A 16,133-nucleotide genomic window follows, 5' to 3' on the forward strand; every position below is an offset into this window, starting at 1 on the left:
CCCATGATCATTTCTCTCCATCAGATACTCTCACTCTTGCATTTGTCCTGGGTTGTTACAGGCAATGGACACCTCCTGACTGTCAGTATTTTGTGGAATGGAGTCAAACCACACCAGAAATTTAGGTTTGTGCAATTAAAGTGGACCAAAGCATTCTGTTACCCTGGCACAACAAATCTACACTGAAAAGTGTAGGATGAACAAACAGCTGATGGGAAGATGTATAAACATCATGCAAACAAATCAGGATGAATTTTGAAAGAATGCTCATGGTCATATAACATCACCACAAACAAATCTGAACAAATGCTCGACAAAGACAAGACATAGTCTAACTGCAGCACAAGCTTTCTGCAAGCAAATCAGGTTAGATACTTCATAAACAGGTTATCTGAAGACACCAGAGGATTCAGCACCCAAAAGTATCTCAAGGTCTTCATCCATAGGTTGCACTTCACTCCTGAAATGCTCTACACCAAGACTACAGTTGTTGCACCTCCTGTACAGTTAATTCACTAAAGTCCACTCTGCTTTTCTTCCCCTTGTGTTCTGGTAGAAAAGAGGTGGGTGGACAAAGAGACTAGTGCAGTACTTTGAAGAAGTCGCCTAATACTTTAGAACTTTTAAAGGGGTGGCCACTCTCTTCAGGTAAAGACTTTGCAACCTGGAGATGGTACAGATCTCTTTTAACAGTTCTGCCTGGCATCTGAATGGACAGTGTTATCTCCTATGATTTGATTAATGTTCCATTCGTATAGTGGCTTCCAGGCAGAAAGCTCAGAAGGAACGGCATGAATTAATCTCCTGTTTGCTACATAATAATAATAATAATAAATTTTATTTATATCCCGCCCTCCCCAGCTGAGCCGGGCTCAGGGCGGCTAACAACAATCAAATAAACAATCAAATAATGACACATTCTAAAAAAATTTCATTATAAAAATTAGTTAAAATCACATTGGTGGCAACCGATTAAACAAAATTCTGTGCAGGTTGCCAGAGGAGGGGGTCAGGCTGCGCCCTGACTAAAGGCCTGGCGGAACAACTCTGTCTTGCAGGCCCTGCGGAAAGATGTCAAGTCCCGCAGGGCCCTGGTCTCTTGTGTCAGAGCATTCCACCAGGTTGGAGCTGCAGCCGAGAAGGCCCTGGCTCTAGTTGAGGCCAGCCTAACCTCTCTGAGGCCTGGGACCTTGAGGGTGTTATTATTTGTAGACCGTAGGTTTCTCTGTGGGGCATACCAGGAGAGGCGGTCCCGTAGGTACGAGGGTCCTAGGCCGTATAGGGCTTTAAAGGTTAAAACCAGCACCTTAAACCTGATCCTGTACTCCACCGGGAGCCAGTGCAGCTGGTATAGCACCGGATGAATGTGATCCCGCAGCGAAGACCCCGTAAGGAGTCTCGCTGCGGCATTCTGCACCCGCTGGAGTTTCTGGGTCAGTCTCAAGGGCAGCCCCACGTAGAGCGAGTTACAATAATCCAGTCTGGAGGTGACCGTCGCATGGATCACAGTGGCTAGGTCAGGGCGAGAGAGATAAGGGGCCAACTGCTTAGCTTGGCGGAGATGGAAAAATGCCGCCTTTGTTATAGCTGTAATCTGCGCCTCCATAGAGAGGGAGGTATCGAAGATTACACCCAAACTCTTAACAGACGGTGCTGGCACTAATTGCACCCCCGCAAGAGATGGGAGTTGCCCCCTCGATCCCATATCGTCCCGCCCCAGCCAGAGGACCTCTGTCTTCGAAGGATTTAACTTCAACCGGCTCCCACGTAACCATCCAGCCACAGCTTCCAGACATCTGGTCAGTGTGTCTGGGGCCGAGTTAGGATGGCCATCCATCAAGAGATAGAGTTGGGTGTCATCAGCATACTGATGGCAACCCAGCCCAAAACTCCGGACAAGCTGGGCGAGGGGGCGCATAAAGATGTTAAAAAGCATCGGGGAGAGAATCGCACCCTGAGGCACTCCACACACCAAGGAGTGACGCGATGACAATTCCCCCCCAAGCGCCACCCTCTGTCCCCGATCAGAGAGAAACGAGCGCAGCCATTGAAGGACTGTGCCCTGGATCCCCACGTCGGCAAGGCGGTGGTCCAGGAGTTCGTGATCGACCATGTCAAAGGCTGCTGACAGATCTAGAAGAATCAGCAGCCCCGACCCGCCTCGATCCAGCTGCCTGCGGAGATCATCTGTTAGGGCGACCAGAGCCGTCTCGGTCCCATGACCAGCACGGAAGCCGGACTGGAATGGATCCAAAGCAGATGTTTCATCCAGAAACCTACCAAGCTGTTCAGCAACCGCTCTCTCAATCACCTTACCCAGGAATGGAAGATTCGAGACCGGGCGGTAATTGGATAGATCTAAGGGATCTAACGATGTTTTCTTTAAGAGCGGACGCACCACCGCCTCCTTCAGGTCCCCTGGGAATATCCCGGTGCCAAGGGACAAATTGATGATATCCCCCAGGGGGGCCCGCACCTCGTCTGGACACGCTCTAATCAGCCATGACGGGCACGGGTCAAGAGGACAGGTGGTGGGCTTTCCAGCTTGGAGGAATCTGTCCACATCGGCTGGAGATATCCGGTCAAAGTGGTCCAATACTGGACCCGAGGACAGTCGAGGGGCCTCCAGTTCCTTTATTGTATCCAAATTGGCAGGGAGGTCATGGCGGAGCAACAGGACCTTCTCCGCAAAAAAGCTCGCAAATGCCTCACAGCTGTGTGTCAGATTGTTATTTAAATTTGGCTGTCCTTCAACGGACGTTAGAGACCGAATTATGCTAAATAATTGCGCCGGGCGAGAGCTAGCGGATGCAATGGAGGCCGAGAAGTAAGACTTCTTAGCGGCCTTCACTGCCATCTCATAGGTTTTCATAAAAACCCTATAAGATGTTCTTGAGGCTCCGTCACGGGCACCCCGCCATACTCGCTCTAGCCGTCTGAGGTCCCGCTTCATTTTCCGAAGCTCCTCGGTAAACCAGGGGGCCCGGTTTCTGCGGGGTCGCAGAGGGCGCTTAGGTGCGATCTCATCGATGGCTGCCAGGAGCTGGGTATTCCAGCCCTCAACAAGCTCAGTCAATGAGTCGCCAGGGGGAGCAAGGTCCCGCAAGGCCTGACGGAATCTATCAGGGTCCATCAGCCTCCGCGGGCGAGCCCAAATTGGCTCGCCACCTAAGCGGGGTGGGGGTGGAAAATCAATCCTGGCTTTCAGTGCGTAGTGATCAGACCATGGCACCTTCATCGAGGGAGACATGATCACATCTATACCGGCGCCAAAGATCAAATCCAGCGTGTGGCCTGCTTGATGTGTGGGGCCCGAAACAAACTGGGAGAGCCCTAGTGTCGCCATGGAAGACACCAGGTCCAGAGCCTGTGAGGAGGGAGTGGCATCAGCATGGATGTTGAAGTCCCCCAGTACCAATAGGTTGGGGAACTCCAAGGCCCAGCCGGCCACCGCCTCCAACAGGCCTGACAGGGTGGCTGCTGGTGCGCTAGGTGGCCGGTACACCAGCCAGACAGCCAAGCTCACCTCGGAGCCCCACACTAGGCCAACACATTCAATGCCGGGTATCGATGGCGATGGCAGAGCCCTGAAAGAACAATCTTCTCGGATTAATAATGCCACCCCTCCCCCCCGGCCCACAGTCCGCGACTGGTGGAGGACGGAGAAACCTGGGGGCGCCATCTCTCGTAAGGTAACAGTTTCCCCTTCGCGCACCCAGGTCTCCGTCACACAAGCCAGGTCAACCCCCTGCGAGGTGAAGAAGTCTCGCAGGGTGGCGGTTTTTTTGCCTATAGACCTGGCATTGCACAACACCAGTGACGGAGGTGAGTAATCCTTGCTCACCCTACCTTCGTCCCTCGGGATGGGGCGCAGATTGGAAGGGGTACGAGCATATCCATATCTCGATCCCCTTCGCCTATGACATCTGCCCCCACCGCCATACCTCCCTCGCCCCACTACGGTAGCAATCCCAAGCCTCAAACCAACCTCCATTTACAGAATAGAAACAAGTCAAATCAAAACAATTGTACCAACACAACAAATCCCCACCCCACTCAATAGCCAACCCCAAACCAAACTAAAACAGAACAAAATAGAAATACATCAATAAAAACCACCGTTCACGGTGGGACAACAAAGTAAAAAATAAAAACCCCTATAAAACATTTTAAAATATATAAAAACATATTAAGCATTTGCCGCGGCAACATCAGTGTCCTTAAAACAGTAGCGGTGGCGAGTGTGGGCCCCGCCCCCTAGGCCTGGAGGAGTGTGCCTACAGGAGGGAGCGGCCTTCCTCAACCCCCACGGTGGAGCCGCAGCAACTCCCTCCCCTCAGCTATTATCACAATCCAGATTTTGAGGGGCCCCTGGATAAGATGCCTTCAACACTTCCCCATTCCTGCATGGACTTGCTTCCTTGTGACTGCTGTCACTGATTTCCTCTCCCTGAGACCATCTCCACCATTGCACAAAAGGGCAATATTTCTACTTGTTGTTGCCACTGAATGAACAAGAAACAACAGCCAGATAAGCAGAGACAGGGGATGGGGGGGATCTGCAGTGGTCCCCATAACTGTGGTGGCAGCCTTGACAAGTTCTTGACACTGACACCCCCTGGTGTCTACATAGCACCTTAAGGTTGGTGCTGCATGTGATCAGTAGCTGAAAAGGATCAGAACTGGTTCTAGGTTACGTGAACTATTTAAGCCATTCCTAAGAGATTCCCTGGAATGTTTTTCTTTTCATTTCATTTTAAAAGTGGTGTGTCCAATGACGAGGGGTCTAAAGGTTCCTGCTTCTTGTGTTCATGTTTCATGAATCTATTCTAATTATGGAAAACTGGAGCATAACTATCACCTTATCCAATTTCTAGTCCCTTGCTTCCTGCCTGACCTTTCAGGAAACCATTGGAATTGGGCTGAAATGTACCCTATAGAACACACTCAGGTAATAATATGTACAGGTCCATCTAGAAAATAGGCACACACTGAATCTGCACCGGGGAAAGTTAGCTCTAATCTATCAAAGCTCCTTGCATAGTAAGTTTGTTGACCTTAAAGATACAACTGGATTCTTTATTGCTTATGTACACTGTATCTTTATGTGCAGGACACACAGGGCAGGTTCCAGCTCCTCCACCACTTGCATGCAATGAATGGATAGGCATGGTATATTTCTCATATTTATGACATATTTCACATATTTATGGCAAATATATAAGGAAGGAAGGAACTTTGCGCCGCAGTTGAAAAACTTTGTATGTTAATCAATATTTTCTTTAAAAATTCCTTAAGGAGCTTTTCAATATATGAAGATGGCTTCCTAATTATAAAGAATTGAGCAGTTCAGCAAATTCCCTGTGAAGTTCTTTCCTTGGAAAGAAATACTCAAGGCAAGACAATCGTAACATAGAATGGGAACCCAATGGTCATCTAGTCCAACCCTCTGCAGAATGGGATCATCTGAGGAAGCTGTAGGATTTTCCAGTACTGATTCAAGTCAAATTTCAGTAGAAGTATGAGCTCAGAAGTTTAGGACACCACCTATATACCCCTTCCACCCACTACTCAGGGTGGAAGTCTACATCTGGTAGCACACATGGTTCTTCAGAGGTATTCTTGCACTGATATCTTTCCTGCCACACAAATCCTTATCCACAAACATGAATGTGGATTTCGGTGGTTACTGCAGACAAGCAGGAACTGAGAAAGTTGTCAGGTGTGATGGGCATCTCTTTCACATCACTCTTTATCTGGCATTTGAGCCCCCATCCTGCTTCTCCGTATTTGATCCTCTATCCTGCTTCTCAGTCTCTGAACTTTTTAAAAATGAGGGACAAATAGACTATAAATGGAGGATAGATCAGAGCAAAACCTTTTGACTTAGGAGACACAATGTAAGGGACATCAAACTTTCCACCCCCATATTTAAAGATATGAATTGGGGATCTCATCTTTGAAGTTTCCAGGATTGAGGCTGTGATCTTTCCGCAAAGTCAAATCATCAACTTGGGACAAAAATCGAGCCTTTTTTTACTCGCCAGGAAACTGCTCGTCCCTAGTGCCAGTGACACAATGCCAAGGCTGCGTTCCATGAGTCCCCTTTGCCTCACTGAATCAATAGAGCGCCACCCGCTTGAAAGTAAGAGGATCCCCGCCAGAAAGAGCCACCTTTCTGTTTGGGAATCTCTAACCACTGTTCAATGATCAAGTTGAAAAGCAATGAAAGGGGGAAGTGGAAAGATTGCACCCGAATACCCGGTGCACTTCGGGGGTCTTTATACAGCAGGGAAAGGGCCCTGCAGAGGTTGTTGCGCTCCAATTCCCAACAGTCCCAGGCAGCATGGTCAATGGTCAGGACTGATGGGAGTGTGGAGTCCAGAAACATCTGGAGGGGGTCCCAGTTCTCTCGCTGCTCTCCCCCAAATAAGAAACCAGGTTCCTCATCCCTCCCTTCAACTCACCACTCAGGACTCGCAGCGAGAGGCAACTCTGAGCCCACAGCCAACAGTAGCCCAGCAGCAGCAGCTGGGGACGCCTTCCGCACGGAAAAGGGAGCATCGCAGCGGCCGAGGGAAGAGGCGCTGGGCGTTTGAACAAAGTCCCCGAAGTGACAGCAGCAGCAGGTCAGGCAGGCAGGCACCCTCAGCGCCTGCGCAACGGCCGGTCCTCCGCGGGTAAGGTGCTCCAAAGCGGGTCCCTTCAAAGCGCCAAGCAACTGCAGGAGCAGCAGCCGCCTTGAGGAGATCCCTGAGAGCCAGCTGTTGCCCTGCCCGCTGCCGCTGCGCGCATCTCCGTGCGCCAAGGAAGCGCGCGCGTTTTTGCAGGACCCCTTTGGGCGAGAAGGAGAAGCGTCTTGTCCAAGGGAGGAGGAGGAGAAGCAGCAGGAGCAGGAAGCACTGCAAGGTCTCCCTTCTCCTCGCCTTGGCCTGCCTGCGCCTGGAGACGCTGGACGCGCAGGGAGAAAGAAGGCGCAAGCTGCTGGCTCCTGGTTATATAGCGGCTCCGGCCAGCCTCCCGGAGCCTCCGCGTTGGGCAGGGCCAGCCCCGCGACTATCGATTTCTGGTGCAAAATGCAGCGCTGCAGCTTGGGAGGGGGCCGAGCGCGAGGCGGGGGGCTGGGCTGGGGGCGGGGGTCCTGAAAGCCGCGGATTCAGCAGCCCCCTCCTCAAGGCAGAGGGCTTTCCAGAGCCGCAGAGGCGATTAAAAGAGGGCGACGGTGCCAAATGGCGAAAGGAGCGGGTGGCCTCCCTGTCTTTCTGCCACCGCGCAAAAAGATGGTAACGGGTGGCTGCCTCCACCCCCCCACCCCACCCCCGCGCCCCAACAACCCCTCTCTAGGAAATCAGCGTGACTTTCTGGCTTTATTCTGCCGGCTCTTTGGGCTTCCTTGTCGCTTTAGCGCACGCTCGAGGCGCCGCTTCTGCAATTCGCGCTGCAGCCGGGCAAGATTGGGTGGTGGTGGTGAGGGAGAATATTTCTGGGCATATACAGAGCGCCTTCCCCATATTACTGGAGGTAGCAGCACCGATCTCTATAAGATCAGAGGGGAGACGGAGCTTTGGCATCGCCTTGCCTTTAGGCTGCGGTTTTGCCATTTGTGGATTACATGAATCCAAGAAGGCTCTTTGCTGGGCCAGCTGAAAGGCGTCTTTAAATGAACCCTAAGCAGTCTAAAGGCTCAAGACCAGGATCGACCCTACCCGTCGTTTTGCTGCCTAAGGCAAAATGGGGAAATGCTGCTTCACCCGCACCCTGCTCCAAAGTCGGGGTCACTCAGCTTTTGGGTTCTGGCGAGGTCGCTTTTCCTAACTTATCTGGTGACAGGGGGTGGGAAGTGCCCGCGGTGGCAGCAGAGAAGCACAGGAATGTCCTCCACCCGCCCACGCCAGAGAAGTGAGGAAAAGGGGCGGCAGCAGTGACTTCCAGGTTCCAGATGCACCAAGTTCTGCCCCAGGTTGGGGGCGGGGGCGGGGGCGGGGCAGCAATGCTGGGTTATGCAACTATTTTCTTCAGTGGTGAAGAATCCTTGTGGCTCTAACAAGATCAGCTTTGTAGGCCAAATTCAACAGGTGGATGGGCATGTTTGCCTGTCAATCACATGGTGCCATTATGACTTCACATGACTAACGGATAGGTTGAACCACCCACCCACCCATGAGCATAGCCCAAAGGGGCAGCAGGGGGGAAGCTGCCCCCTAAATCATTGAATAAAAATACAGAACTAACTGAGGTTCTGCCTCCCCCAACATAAAGCCTATCTACGCCCATGCACCCACCTGTCAAAATCCATGGCACAGTTCTCAAGCACGCACTGCTGCTGTGGGAGACCCAAGAAAGTGAGACATTGGAGGGTTGGCATGGGGCACCTCCCCCCCCCAAAAAAAACCTTCCTTGAGCTAGACATGCTCTTATCACCCCAGGTGTTCCTCCTTTCATTCACCCATGAGTTGATGGGCAGTTGGAAGTATGCCTAGTTCCAGCAAATGAGCCACTGGAATCCCATTTCAAGCTCCAGATTGTTCCTTTTAAGCCCCACCCTTAATCCCCCACACCTGGCATCATGGATGACATTAGCTTTGTTTGCCAATTGGGGAGGACTGGTGGACCAAGTCTGGCCCACAAGGTGGAGGTTCCTCACCCCTGATTTTCTCCAACAGCACAGTGCCACTCCCCCATTCCCAGCACCTGTCACCTGAAGCGCCTGCCTCAGTCAGCCTAATGGTAGGGCAAGGAAGGGCCAAAGCTAAGGGCCACTTCTCATGCTGTGCTTTGCACTGAGACCAGCACAAATACTCAAAGCACACTTCAAAATATATGTAGACCAAAGTCATCTGCAAAGAACACACAAGGAGAAACCCAAGCTTTCCCTTTCAAACTATTATTGCCCAGTCACCACTTGTGTGTATTTGAAGGGAAAATGCATCTGTTTAAATATTTTATTTATTTATTTCATTTCATAAAGTTTATACATCGCTTAATCATATTTTTTATTTTTAAAAAACCCTCAAAGCAGTTTACAAAAAGATGAAACAAAATCAAGGGGGGATACAATAATGATTTTAAACATACAAAAAGTTAAAATACTAAAAGAGGTTATGATTCACATCAACTTTCTGAGCATCTGGGTGTATGCCCTTCATCCTGAGGCAATGCATTTGGGAGCTTTTTGTATTCAGGGATCTCTGCACAAAAGCACAAAATGTCTCACAAGAGGTGTCTCTGTAATGCAGTTCTAAGTGCTTATTTCTGGGATTTACTTCCAAGCAATGCTATAATAATTTAGAAATGGAATCAAGTCACTTGTGTGCAGAGTCACTTTTGTACTTGCGGGCAGAGGGTGATCACTGGGTTTCGACCCATATAGTGGAAAGATATTGGTAAGTGGAACTTACCTACTGCCAACCAGAAGAAAAACTGGAGCTCAGCGTTATCATGGTGCTCCCTCAGCTGTAGAAGAAATACACAGAAAAAACCCTCATTTGTTAATGGGACTGTGGATAATGACTGCCCCCCCTGAATTTCCCACAATCCTGGGAATCTGCAGTTCTGACTCATTTAAACTTCAGATGCTTTTCCATCTCAAATGCATATTAACATAGCCTCCTACTACAAGACTTTTTTAAAAAATGGATTAAATGCTAGCTTGCTCTTTATGGTTCCATGGGTAGATTGAGATAATGAAACAGCTGCCTTTTTTATGAACAGCCACAGAGAACCAACAGGACTAATCTAATAGTTTGGGGACCAAAATCTTTATTAAGCTCATTGCCATATCTGAAGTTCTCACTGATGCACAGGATGGTGCTTTCAAGACAAACCAAGAAGCCAACCAAGTAATTAAAAAGAAGCTACTAAAGGTCCCTGGATGGCACTCATTGCATGATTAACAATCAAGAAACAATGCACTAGTTTAGACTTTATTTTCCCCAGTGCAGGCCCCACAAAAGACCTTTTCTTGATGGCAACTGGGATGAGCAGTGTAAGCAGCCTGTATCTTATGCCTGCTTACCTACAAGTAATAGTTACTGTGTTCGGTGGGCATTATTGACTCTCTAGTGCAGGCAGAGGCAAACTCGGCCCTCCAGATGTTTTGGGACTACAAATCCCATCATCCCTAGCTAACAGGACCTGTGGTCAGGGATGATGGGAGTTGTAGTCCCAAAACATCTGGAGAGCCAGGTTTGCCTATGCCTGCTCCTTAGGAATGTAACCATAAGCCATCCGTAGGCTTCCTGCAGAAGGTAAGAGTACTGCTGGATTAGACTAAAGTCCATCTCTGGTCCAAAATCCCCTACAGAAGACCACAAGCAGGAGAGAAAGGCAACAGCCCTCTACCATGAAGGAACTGGCACTACTGCAAGTGCCTCATAATACCTGCTCCACATTTAGTGTGGCAGTGCCTAAACTTTGGAACTCCCCGCCTCTTGACACAAGCAAGTGCCTTCCATTTAGTCTTTTCAGCACCTGCTAAAAACATCCCTGTTTAGACAAACCTGCTCAGATGCTTAGCATGTTGAGGTAATTTTAATCTGTTTCGGCATTATAACATTATTCAAAAAATGTCACACAAGGAAAATTATGTGGCTGAGCCAATCCCAGTGCCTTTTGACACACAATAATAAAAATTGTATCTCGGTTCGCCTTGCTTGTGAATTAAATGAAGTGGTACATTGAATGGAATGTCCATTTTCAATCTTAAAATGGCTGTCCTCCCTTCTGCATTAATAAGTTATGCACCATATATGAAAACAGTACTCACAAAAGCCTGGCATCTTTGCTAATGCTTCAAAATACTGCACTTCTATTGGGACTACTCTAATTTATAATAGATCTCATGAGTTATGGAATTTGATTCTTAAATAATCTATATAATAGCATATCTATATGTCTAGACCTAGCTTTAATATCAAATGCAAATTGTGGTTTTCAAGATCCAGCACAGAGATTTTAATCCTTAATAGTTTAATATTTAATAGCTGAACAGATGGATTCTCAAAGTCACTGAACAGCCTCCTTCATTTATCCACAGGGCATACAACATTTTGAAAAGTCCCCATTGCTTGCTTGTATTTATTGCACATCACTTCACACATTTGTAGATGGAGAGGCATTAACTCTATACATGCTGGTGTCAGATAAGTTCTGTTCATTCAAATTCTATTTCTGGCTGTTGTGACATCTAAGGATATTTTATATTTCATGTCAATGTTTTATACCTAATAATCATCTATACTTGGTAGTTAACATTTTAAATAGCTCACTTGAGGTTTATTCAGTATCTGATACCTGACATCAATAGCCTTTTGTGAATGCGGTCTTTAGTGCTAATTTTGCAACACAATCCTAACCATGTCTACTCAGAGGTAAGCCCTATTCAATTCAGTGGGGCTTACTCTCAGGCAAGCAGGGTTATGACTGCAGACTTACAGCACAAACTTAACCTTGTCTACTCAGACATAAATTCTATTGAATTCAATAGAGAGTACTTCCAAGTACTTAGAGTTGGGATTGCAGCCTTAGCGATTCATTTAGCTATTTGGGAAACATTCCTTTACAGAGCAACCCTATGCATGTCAAATCAGAAATAAGTCTCCTCCTTAAGTGTAAGTTATGTCTACAGGACTGCAACCTTAAAGAGATAACAAAAATAGTAATATTTTGAGATAAAAAAATTGATTTGGGTAAAGTCAAACTGGAAATTTTAAGGATATTTAATTTCAGCTCTAGCTTGCAGTCCTGTGAATCTTAACCTTATCTGATGTTTCCTTTTAATAGTATTGAAAGTCAAGACTAGAAGAGAATCTCTGGAACAATGTTTCCCTTTTTTAAAGGGAAATTCCCTTATTCCGAATAGGATTCCTCACAAGAAAAGGGAAAAGTTGACAGCTATGAGTGGAAATAGTCCTGTAACCTCGCAACATCTCCTTCTCATTGCACGTCATGTGGTTTACAGTCAATATGGAGGTGCAAGGAATCAGTGATGTTCCATTTTACTTTATGCAGGCAAAGAAAAGGCTGAAAACTTGGGATGAAGTAAATGTCTCTCCATGGAAGCTAATTGTTTGAGGAGGAGGATTAAGATGAACCCCATAATGCATTGAAATATCATGTGAACCCTGCCCCTTGTTGCCGACATGTCCACCAGATGTGAAACACTCTGGCTGTATAGCCAGCACGCATGAGCAGGGACCTATGTGTGTACCTTTACATAAGGGAGGGGAAAATCTGAATAGCTGCAGGATCCTCTCCAATATGGAGACTCACCCATGTCCATCAGCCCCCCCATGTTTGGCCTTTTCACACATGTGTGACTGGTAGGGGGTGTGGTAGCCCAGGGTTGGTGGCTGCAACCTCTTCCTGCCTTGATGTCTTGAGGTGTACTTGCTAATTTGAACATGCCTGATTCCTTGGTACAGAGAACTCTGTGGGATGTTTGGAATGTGAAAGTCATTAGAGCTGGGAGCACATAACAGGTGGAAGCATTTAACTTAAATGGTGCTTCAGTGTATAAGTATTTGTAAGATCTGTGGGCAGAAGGTTCCTCTTGCGAAAGGAAACGATCAGTTATTACTTCACACAACTGAAATAATTAACCTTGTGGAACAGCTACAAGCCAATAGGAAGCGGCAGCAACTCTCAGTAAAGGTATTAGCCTCCCTGTGGCATTTATACCTAGTTGTTTGTATGGGTGAAATTATTATTCTATTTACACTAAAAAGCAACAGTCTAGGTTAAAAGTGGGGTGTTCCGCAGGCACTGTTACTCACATTTCTGTGATGGCTTTTTATGCTACCTGTTATCCTTGTTATTTCAGTCCTGCTTTTCTCTCCTGCCCCACCCTCCATTGTGTTGTAATAAGGCTTTCTTATGGAGCTTTAGATCCTATTAGGACTTTTATATTAAATAGTTGAGGACTGAATTTGAAAGTTAGGCTTTAAGAGTTTGAGTTTAAATATTTCTGTTCTAGGCAGTGCTATTTTTCTAGAAACCATGAACGCCTCCCTTGTTCTCTTATAATGGCAATGGTACCCACCTGAGAGGCGCCAAAACTGAGTTCCGGTGAGTTCCAGCTGAAACCAAGCCCTGGTTCTAGTCCTCCTAATTATCCTCATTCTTCTTTCTCAGAATTTGCTTCCACTTGGACAGAAATGGAGGATTCAGACTATATTTCATCAGATGAGGAAGTAAGGATCCTTTCTCCCTTTTCTCCCTCCCTCTTGAACCAAGGGTTAATGGGTCTCTTTAAGGACTAGGATAGAAGGGGTATCTGGCTAGTGGACTGGGACAGAGGATTTGCTATTAGTATATCCTCATAAGGCAAAAACAGACATTCAGCTATTAAAATTTGCAGCAGTAGCAAAAGCTTTAACTTCTGCCTGCCATATGCAGGATCCTATCCAGGAAAAAAATTATCCAACATTAGCAGCTGTAAAAGGAAGTGAAATCATTCATTTTTTACCATCCGTAGGACAAGACAAAAAATGGCACACATTTTCCAGAAAACGTATAATATGATACCAGCTCCTCTTTGCCTCATCTGTTGCACAGTAGTAGCCATTCCATGGAACTGAAGCAGAGGGAGAGAAGGGAAGCAGGGCCACTCCACCAGGTTGCTTCTGTTTTGAGTGATAATTTGATGGTTGGTATTAAAAGTTAATAAGGACAAATTAGAGGCATTGCAGGGTTCTTGTGATGTGGGAGAAGACTTACAACGTGTTTTGGATAGGGTTATGTTCCCCTGAAGAAGAGGCACCTGGGCCTGGCAGCAACTGTGACCAGGAGCACTTTTCTTCTGCTTCTGCTGGCTAATTTCTCAAATCAGTTCAAAGCAGTATCCTTTTCATTTAAAGCTATGAGTGCTCATGCAGCAGGTTACCTCAAGGACCACCTTCTCCCATTCAAAGCTTCCCAAACATTGAGATCAGTGTGTGATGCCCCGCTCTTTGTGTTGTCTTGACATGAGATAAGATGTGCAGGTACAAGAGACAGAGACTTCTTGGTGGTAGCACCAAATCTCTTAAATGCCCTTCCTGTGGAGATCAACTGGACTCCAATCCTATTTTATTTAAGATTCATTAAAATTAATCTACTTCTTTAAAGAAAGCTAGGATAATGTGCAAATACAGCACTTTGTAGTCAAGGCTTATCATGAAGTTTTTCTATTCCCATGTTATGCCATCTACTGCCCTGCAGGGCTGACCTTACCACTCCTGAGAACTGATATTGGGTGTCATGAAAGAGCAGCTGATTTTTGGCACCATGACAGCAAATTGTTTAGTTCGTTATGGTGTTTTTACTCCCATGGAGGTTCTTCTGGATGTTTCACTTTGGATGCCAAACTTTCCCACCTTTGGGTACTATGCACTTTGACCTGCAGGAGGTGGGCAACAGCTCCTTTTTATTTTGGGTCCTAAAATGTCTCCCCTGGTGCTTGGGAGGAGAGGAATGACTATGCTGGTCTCCACTTCTCATGGAGTGTGTGCTGGTATCTATGCTCTAGCTCTTGGAACTGGGGTAAATGGAACTTACCTAACTTCTTATTTGTTTTCAGATTTCTACAAAGAAAGAGAGACATTATCGTCTTGGGGAGGATAACCTGGATGATACAATAGAATGCGATTATTCTGGCCCTGCCCTGAGATTCGAAAAGCCTAAGCCACTGCAAACAAAGGACAGTTGTTCACTGGCCAATGAGGATACTGGCCATGATGTTGAAGCAAAAGCTGTGGAGGCCCCGGACTCAGTGCTAACCACACAGCCTGTCCCTCTGACTCCTGTCCCAGTAACTGAGGGGTGTGTCCTACATTGCAGCCCTCCTAGCCCCTCAGTTATTAAGCTGAATAGTGCCATGATTCCAACAATGAAGAACAGCACTGAAGGTTCAGAGTATAAATTGTAGATATAACAGCCATGTTATATGAGGGGGAGCTTTTGGATACAGCAAATCTTCTGTCTACACATCTTAAGTTTGTTCTTTCTGTTTGCGTTCACCCATTTCCTATTTTTCTCTTGCCTCTGAGGGAATTGCAGAATTGGGGTTTAAAGGCACTGTTTGAAAGTACGAGTCAACTACAAAAGTCTTCCGGATGTGAGAATTGGAACTCAGTATGCTTATGGAAACTTATAAGAATATTATTAAGTAAAGCAAAGAAAGCAATTATTGCTTGTTTTATTATTTATTAAATTTATATCCCTCACTTCTTCCCAAAGAAGCCCAGGGCAGCAAACAAGTCCAAAACAATACAGCCACCTTAACAGGCAGAGGGACCAGGTTGCCCCCAAGATCGGGGGGCCCCAGTGTGCGTTGCACATGAGAAGTCACACACCTCTCCCGATGCTGAGCAGGCCAGTGCAGCCTTCTGTGATGTCAAACTGGGCCCCATCAACACTGAGGGGGGCAGGCCCCCTTAAAACAAATATTGAGGGGGCTGAAGGTGCCTCGGCTCCCTAGGGTTGGTGCACCTGTTAACAGACAACCATTCCAACACAGTTGCAGAGAGGGAAAGATCTCAAAAGGCTTTCTGGAAGAGGAAGATATTCAGTAGGTGCTGAAAAGACAACAGAGATGGTCCTGTCTAATAGTCAAGGGGAAGGACATCCAGTGGGGAAGGTGTCACAGCCCTAAAGGCTCAAGTCCTGCTTTATGGACCACTCTCCAATTGGGTTATGGACATCTGTCCAGTAGGGATAGATACTGCGTGGAACATACTATGTTGACTATGGAATTAACTTCCCTAATCTCCACTCTTCTCTTCTAAAAGTTGTTCTATCTAGAAGATGAATTCTTAACTCTAACAATACACGTAGTCTTGGACTGAACCTGAGACTGCACTGCACTGCACTGAGACTACACTGCACTGCACTGAACACTTCAACTGAGAAGCTGAAGTGAAGGAAACCATCCACTGCACCTGAAAGGGCATTTTAGGTAGCATACACATACCTTTTTTTCTCCCCTCAGGTGTTTAGATAAAGCACTCATCCATTAAGGTAAAGGTAAAGGTACCCCTGCCCGTATGGGCCAGTCTTGACAGACTCTAGGGTTGTGCGCCCATCTCACTTAAGAGGCCGGGGGCCAGTGCTGTCCGGAGACACTTCCGGGTCACGTGGCCAGCGTGACAAAGCTG

General features: G+C 47.0%; 1 protein-coding gene across 2 annotated transcripts in view; it reads right to left on the reverse strand.

Moving 5' to 3' along the window:
• The window catches only part of CHODL (chondrolectin), a 37,417-nt gene extending 30,351 nt beyond the window's left edge, over window positions 1-7,066 (reverse strand). The window contains exon 1 of one of the 2 annotated variants that reach the window (XM_081199712.1): window positions 6,468-7,066. In XM_081199712.1, coding sequence (XP_081055838.1) covers window positions 6,468-6,564 — 97 coding nt within the window. In that variant the 5' untranslated portion in view covers window positions 6,565-7,066. The remainder of the gene's footprint in view (window positions 1-6,467) is intronic. The other variant, XM_081199711.1, reaches the window with a different exon arrangement.
• Window positions 7,067-16,133: the final 9,067 nt, after the last annotated feature.

This window comes from Podarcis bocagei, assembly GCF_964188305.1.
Source record: "Podarcis bocagei genome assembly, chromosome: 6".
NCBI classification, from domain to species: domain Eukaryota; kingdom Metazoa; phylum Chordata; class Lepidosauria; order Squamata; family Lacertidae; genus Podarcis; species Podarcis bocagei.